At 35.1% G+C, this 8,295-nt stretch overlaps 1 protein-coding gene across 1 annotated transcript; it reads left to right on the top strand.

Moving 5' to 3' along the window:
• On the top strand, window positions 1-8,113 carry chrne (cholinergic receptor, nicotinic, epsilon). Its single transcript, XM_058776329.1, has 12 exons — window positions 1-248; window positions 724-857; window positions 1,162-1,206; window positions 2,389-2,498; window positions 2,587-2,742; window positions 3,802-3,905; window positions 4,573-4,773; window positions 4,960-5,074; window positions 5,165-5,279; window positions 5,396-5,603; window positions 6,641-6,774; window positions 6,938-8,113. The coding sequence occupies exons 1-12, from the start codon at window positions 179-181 to the stop codon at window positions 7,103-7,105; spliced, it is 1,560 nt and encodes a 519-aa protein (XP_058632312.1). The 5' UTR covers window positions 1-178; the 3' UTR covers window positions 7,106-8,113.
• Window positions 8,114-8,295: the final 182 nt, after the last annotated feature.

Below are 8,295 nucleotides of genomic sequence, written 5' to 3' on the forward strand. Positions count from 1 at the left end.
CGTATTAGAGGCATAATGATATTAGCGATTAGTGAATGTGACTTTAAGAGCGCGCTGTAACTCGAGCCTCGTGCAGTGACAGCTGTAGCAGTGAGGGGAAGAGATAGCTCGGTTACTGACCACTCGAAAATAACGTGTCTGTCTCTTTACCAACTTTTAAGACGGTCTTTTGGCGACCATGGCCATGGCCGACCTGTTCGGCAGGACGTGTATAGTTGCGTTTGCGCTCATGGCCACTGTATTACAAGGTACGTGCTCTTGTGTAGGCTACCTCAAAACTGAGTGACTGACTCGGCTCTCCGTCTTTAACACACTTGCTGTCACACTGTAACAGCAAGCAGTGTTATGCTTAACTGTGTAATATTTTCTAAAAGTCTTTTCTATATTGTGGTCATTTTAATATAGGCTAGATATGTAAAGCTGTTACAAACATTACCATTTTGTTTAGGGATTACTGCAACTTGTATTGGGTTCACAGTGCTAACCCAGTTTAAAGTTTTAAATGGCTGATATGAATATTCTGTTATGATTTGCAGTCTTGTAGCACATATTAAAAGTTAAATGGTTTGAAAACTGCCTTATAACTGATATAAATCTGCCTGCTGCTTGTATGGGCCTTTTGGACCTTTAATAATAAAATCTATTAAGTTTTCACATTTCACATGTTTGTCTACTAACATTTTTGTATGCAGGTTTTAAAACTTTCATTTTTTCATTTTGCAGTCAGTGCAAATGAGGAGACCCAGTTAATCGCTGATAAGTTTAAGAACTACAATAAAAATATTCGACCAGCAAGAAACCCTGATGAAAAAGTCAAGGTTCAGGTCAAGTTAACTCTCACCAACCTCATCTCCTTGGTAACTAATCTACCTGCTAAGAGTGACAAGTAGTGTGAGTTTTAGTAAACAAACATATATATTAATACATTATATCTGTTATCTAAATATTATAAATAAATACCAGCAAAAATAAATGCTAGGCAAAATATAACAAATAGCATTACATTTGTTTTTGAAATTTGTACATCATAACTACTATTTTATAAAATGTTTATAAAATATATTTTGGTAATAATTGGATAATACACACACACATGTATATTATCCAATGACTTATTCAGATTTATTTACTTACATTTGGGAACTTTCTCTTCCTGAACAGAATGAAAAAGAGGAGACTTTAACTACAAATGTTTGGATTGAGATTGTGAGTATCTTACTTACACAACCTCCCAGGGGCCAGTCAAATTGTGATTTTTCTTTTCTTTCAGTGTTGCAGTGGAACAGATCTTTTTTTCATATTTTAATGTACATCCGAATTAAACAAATTTTCGACTGAGGAAAAATGTAGGGCTGGTACTTCAGTGGTTGATTGGATCTAGGCTGATCTGAATGCGATCTTGCAGTCAGTTGTTAGAAAGGGGCAGAGATTAAAAGGGTTTAAAGGAGTTTAATGTTTAAAAGGGTCATGGTACTCTTGATAATGGTGGAGGACTGAAATCGTTAAATGAAGTCATAAATGAAGACATCACGGTTGAACCACTGATGTCACATGGAGTATTTTACCGATGACCTTACTGTGCCATGTGCCTTGATCATGGTAATACCCTTGCTGTCTATGGTGGGTCTGAGAGCTCTCAAAAATATCTTATCTTAATTTGTGTTCCCGAAGATGAACAAAGGTTTTATGGGTTTGGAACGACATGAGGATGATTAAATAATGACAGAATTTTCATTTTTTGGGTGAACTATCCCTTTCACTGGAGAGAAGTCTAATGTTTTACTGGAACATCAAGTTAAGATATTTTGAAGAATCATTCACCGTAAAATCAACGCGTCATGCATTTAGAGAATATTTCATGCTGACTTAAAATTTGTCAAAAGTTGAGCTTTTTTAACCGTTGAATTTGGCATGGCATTCTAAACGTGATGCTCAAGCATAAGACATGAACACACCGCTACCAGTCAGACGTCTATCTCACAAATGTTTACATAGAAAAACAATAGAAAAGTAGCACAGCAGGATGCAAAAATTCATTTTGCATGATGGCCCCTAAGATGCTTCAAAGAAATAATTAACTTGAGTTCTCTGATTGCTTACACATCTAACTAAATCTTTTATTTCAATATGTCAAATATTAAAAAAAAAAATATTTATTATACAAGAGGTTAAAGAATAGATATGTCTATTAGCTATTTTTCTTATTCATCTGCATCAGCTCTCCATATTTACTTTTTTTTAAGAATTCTCTCTTCAATTTTGGTTCATTCCATTGTTCCCAGTTATAAAATGTCGTAGCTAATATGTTTTTTTTTCTTCTGCACTTCCCTTTTCTGTTCTATGTCCTGCTAATTCCTGCTTTCCTTCTATCACATTTTTGCTCTTCAGCAATGGCATGATTACCGTCTTACATGGAATACATCTGAATATCACGGCATTGATCTGATCCGTGTGCCATACAACACTGTGTGGTTACCTGATATAGTTTTGGAAAACAAGTGAGTTATCAGTACAAGAGTACATTTTCCATTTTATTCTCTCTTACTAAAAAAATGGCATAATTACCCCTTTCCACTCTCTTTACAGCATTGATGGCAAGTTTGATGTGGCATATTACGCTAATGTGCTGATTTGGAGTGATGGCTCCATGTACTGGCTTCCCCCTGCCATCTACCGCAGTACCTGTGCTATTGAGATCACCTACTTCCCTTTCGACTGGCAAAACTGCACACTAGTCTTCAGGTTGGCACAGAGTGAGATGGAGATTAATGACAAGATTAGGGATTAAAATTCTATTGATTTATTTTTATTATATTGTAATCTTAATATAAATTAGAAATTATATTTCTCTTTCTCTATTTTTATTTAAGAATTTTAAGTGTTGGCTTTCTTGGCCAGGGACCATTTGAAAAAGAGACTATAGTCTCAATATGACCCCCCCTGGTTAAATAAAGGAATAAATAAAAAATAATATTATTTTTATTATATTATAATATTTTATTAGTTTACTATTTAATTAACAATTAACCTCCACACACCTGACGGCAATAAATAGGTGCGTTGGAAACAAAGACCAGCCAGGTCAAAAACTAAAAAACAAAAAACAAATCCCGCACACTATCTATGCAAAAAGTATCAAAATCATGTTTGAAAGAATTCCTGATGAAGGTCATGCGACCGAAACATCGTTAATAAATATTTTGATACTTTTTGCATAGATAGTGTGCGGGATTTGTTTTTTGTTTGAATGGCCATTCCAGTCCTCTGGCCTGAACCCTGTAGAAAATGAGTGGTGAACTGAAGAGAAGAAGCACCAACATGGAGCTGGGAATCTAAAGGGTCTGGAGTGATTCTGGATGAAGGAATGGTCTCTGATCTGTTGTCAGGTGTTCTCTAACCTCATCAGGCATTATAGGAGAAAATTTAGAGCTGTTAAACTGGCAAATGGAGGTTTCAAAAAGTATTGAATAAAAGGGTGCCGTTAATTGTGGCCAATGTGTATTAGAGAAAAACATTTATTTCATAATGATATTTCACCCCATTTAAAGTTCTTATTATCTAATGAAAGGTTAGATTTTTGTGATTTTTTTAAATAAAAGATCAAAAGGATTAACAATGCAGATTAATTTTCACAACCTTCTTTGATCATATTTACCAAGTGTGCCGATATTTTTGGCTATGACTGTATATATATATATATATATATATATATATATATATATATACACACACACACACACAGTATATATTAATTATTATTATTATAAATATATTTAATTATAATTTATTTTACACCCGCAGGTCTCAGACATACAGTGCAAATGAAATTGATATGGTATTGGCAGAAGATGCAGATACAGGAAAGCCTATTGAGTGGGTGGACATTGACCCTGAGGCCTTCACAGGTGCTATGTTCACACACTTTACTATTTATTTTTCACACTCACACACACACACACACACTTTGGGGAATTTTTTCATCATGGAGAGATTAATTTGATCAAAAGAGCCAGTGAATACATTTATAATATTTTAAAATATTTATGCTGTTCTTTTGAACTTTCTATTTGTCAAAAAATACAAATATTTCACGGTTTCCACATAAATATTAAGCAGCACAACTGTTTTCAAAACTGATAATAATCAGAAATGTTTCTTGAGCAGCAATTCAGCATATTAAAATGATTTCTGAAGAATCATGTGACACCGAAGGCTGGAGTAATGGCTGCTGAAAATTCAGCTTTATCATCACAAAGATAAATGACATTTCAAAATATATTAAAAAAGAAAACAGTTACCCTAAATTTTCATAATATCTCACGATATTTATGTTTTTACTGTATTTTTTATCAAATAAGTGCAGCCTTGGTTAGCCAACATAAACAAAAATTCTAAACAACCATAAAATTAATCAAAAACAGATACGATAGAAAGTAATGTAGTAAAATACATATAAAACTTGGTGATAAAAAATTGTCTTGAATATAAAACATAACTAATCAGCACATCACATTTAATTATAGGAGGAAAGTTCACATGTCTCTTTCTTCTAACGCTCACATGGTCTCACAGAGAACGGGGAGTGGGCGATCAAGCATCGGCCTGCTCGTAAGCTGACAAACTCACGCTACTCTCCTGATGATCTGGAGTACCAAGAGGTGTATTACAACCTCATCATCCAGAGGAAACCACTCTTCTACATAATCAACATCATCCTTCCCTGCTCTCTCATCTCCTCTCTGGTCGTTCTGGCCTTTTTTCTACCTGCAAAAGGTGTTTGCGTGTGCATGTGCAGACATTCTGAGGTTAATGTTCAGTATGCCTTTAAATATTAAGATGCCACTCTCTTCATCTTACAGTGTCGATACTCCCTCTGTCTGTCATTTCTCTTCTTGCACTCTGTCTTTCTCTGTACACTATGTCTTTGTCTCGCTCTTTCTTTCTGTCTCTGTCTCTTAGCTGGAGGGCAGAAGTTGACTGTGTCCATTTCTGTACTGTTGGCTCAGACTGTGTTTCTCTTCCTGATTGCTCAGAAGATTCCAGAAACATCACTTTCTGTGCCTCTAATTGGCAAGTGAGTGTCATCGTATGTACATTTTTTAACCGACTTTAATCAGTCTCATTGGTTTTAATTGAATTTCTCTTTTTCTTGGTTTTATTTTAGGTATTTAATCTTCGTCATGTGTATGACCACACTGATCGTGACCAACTGCATCATTGTCCTCAACTTCTCCCTCCGTAGTCCTAGTACACACAACATGTCACACACCATCAGACATGTGTGTTTAAGTGTTTTTGTCCTTAATATATATATATATCTCTTAATTAGAAATATCATTACACACCTTCTGATTCTGTAGACCTTCTTTTACTGTACTTCTCTTATACCCATTAGATTTTCCTTGAGGTGGTCCCTCGTTTCCTTGGCATGGCCTCATTTCTGGATGAGGAGGAGCCGGGAAGTGGGACATATGAAATGAGGGAGAGGCGGCGCAGTTCGTTTGGGCTGATGCAGAGGGCTGAAGAATATGTTTTGAAACAGCCACGCAGTGAGATGATGTTTGATAAACAGAGAGAGAGACATGGACTCATGCGCTCAATTGGTAACACAAATTAAAACATTCACTTACTGTACCTAAAGCATTCATAACCTATAAGAGTATTGTGAACTACAGTGGTCGGATCAGGAGAGGCGCACAATTAAAGGAATAGTTCACTCAAAAATGAAAATTTGCTGAACATTTCTCACCCTCAGGCCATTCACGATGTAGAGGAGTTTATTTCTTCAAATTTAGCATTATACCACTTGCTCACTAATGGATCTTCTGCAGTGAATGGGTGCCATCAGAAAGATGTTAAAATAGCTGATAAAAACATCTCAATAATCAGCAATTAATCCCATGACAACAGTCCATCGATTATTATCCTGTGAAGTGTAAATGTTCACTGCATTTGTAATAAATTCAACATTAAGATGTTTTCATCAACTTCAAACTGTTGAATCATTTGAATCAGGAGAGAAATATGCACAGATCAAGCATCGTTTACAAATCAAAACAGTCCAAAGCAGTTCTTAACCAATATGTTGGTGGCTTTTGATGTGAAAGACAACAGGAGATGAACTTTTAATTGCCGAAGCATTATTATGGATTATGGCCAGAAGCGATAGTTTATATTTAAAATGCCTTAATGCTGGATGCCTTAATGACAACTTTTCACTTCACAAGACATTAACTATTGTACTGGAGTCATGTTGATTACTTGTGCGTTATTGTGATATTTTTATCAGTTGTCTGAACTCCCATTCTGACGGCACCCATTCACTGCAGTGGATCCATTGGTGAGCTAGTGATTTAATGCAAAATTTCTCCAAATCTGTTCAGATGAAGAAGCAAACTCATCTACATCTTGAATGGCCATTTTTTAGCATATTTTCATTTTGGGGTGAACTATTACTTTAGGTGTTTTGGCATGATTGGATTTTGCATGTTAACGTGTTAATCTCATAATGATAGTGATCTCTTAATCATTAGCATTATTTAGGCATAGTTTTTAAAAGTACTATTCATTTTGTATGTTTACATTTATAATACCTGAATTTATTGTATTTTCTTAAGTGTTTGTGTATGTCTCCCTCTAGTGGATGAAATTGATGTGAGCAGTACGGCAAACCTCTACAAGAGTCTGGCAAAGACAGCACCAGAAATAAAAGAGTGTGTGGATGCCTGTAACTTCATTGCTGAATCCACTAAGCAGCAAAATGACATTGGATCTGTAGGTGTCTCTGTCTGTCTGTGTGTTTGTGTTTGTGTAAGTGCAGGAGTGTCCTAGCAAGATAACGCTTTTCTAAACATCCTCAGTGCAGTCATCTCCACCCACACACTGTTTTTCCTCCTTCATCTTGTTTTTCTCATGTTATTCCTCTTTTTTTTCTCAGGAGATGGAGAGTTGGGTGCTGATTGGTAAGATGATTGACAAGGTTTGTTTCTGGGCAGCCATCTTGCTATTCTCTGTTGGCACAGTGGCCATCTTCCTTATGGGTCACTTCAACCAGGCACCTGAGTACCCATTTCCTTGGGAGAACAAAAAGTACACACCTGAGTAGAGAAGAAGACTCTGTCCAAAAGAAAGAAGGAACTAGGAACTGCTCCTGGCCTCTTATGTGATACATAAAATAAATATATAGCTGGAGTTAGAGTACAACAAGCTGCACATGATTTGATCAGGATTGTATGACTTGTTGCATGATCTTGTCTTATATTTGATATTAGGATCTATGGGTGTCCATGCATGCATTAATATAACATTTTGTACGCTGATCATGCTTAGATTTTTTACACTAGGGGGATTTTTACACAAATGTACATTTTGCATGTATTTGTGCAAACAATATTAGTTACATTTACATTTATGCATTTGGCAGACGCTTTTATCCAAAGCGACTTACATTGCATTCAAGTTACAGTTTTTTTTTTACATTTTATCAGCTCTTGCTTTCCCTGGGAATCAAACCCATGATCTTGGCATTGCTAGTGCCATGCTCTACTATTTGAGCTACAGGAAATCTAGTTAGTGAATTAACTAGCTTAATTCATTAATTAGTGAAATAATAAGAAATAAATAAACTAATGATTTCAGATTATTTCTTACCATGTAGTTAAGAAAGTTCATTGTGGCTGCATTTTGTAACGCCCTAAACCAGTTTATCATCTGTAAACAGTATGCGTTACTGTTAACAGTGTTACACCAGCAACTTTTTATACAGTGATTGCACTGTAGTATTTAATATTAGTATTATAGAGATGCATGTTCATTTTTGTTTGTTATATCTTATGTATCTCTTTGTCATAAAATGTTATTTTAATTTTACTTCTGCAATTTTGCATTTAGTTTATTATTTAATATAAACTCTTTATATATACAAAAAAAAAAGTGGCCTCCTTGCAGTGAATAAATAGATTCTTAATTCACACTGTCTTAAAATATACAGTGTAAACGCACAAGAAACAAGATTGATGTCTGCTTGTAAGAACATTTTAAAATCCGTATTAAGCACTGTGCTTTTGTGATTTTTCTGTGCACCAAAGATGGAGAATAAAATAACTGGCATACTCAAGGTAAAACTCTGTGATTCTTTTTTGAGCTTGGCTACCACATTTGGTAAAATGGTACACAAGTTGTCACTAGTGGTAACTTTTCTAAAGGTTCTACAGTTCCTTACAACTACTAAAATATGTACTATTTAGGGAACAATGATGGAGCTTCAGTAGCATTGATTTTACTTAATGAGCTTTT

This window comes from Onychostoma macrolepis, chromosome 05, assembly GCF_012432095.1.
Source record: "Onychostoma macrolepis isolate SWU-2019 chromosome 05, ASM1243209v1, whole genome shotgun sequence".
In the NCBI taxonomy this organism is placed as follows: Eukaryota; Metazoa; Chordata; class Actinopteri; order Cypriniformes; family Cyprinidae; genus Onychostoma; species Onychostoma macrolepis.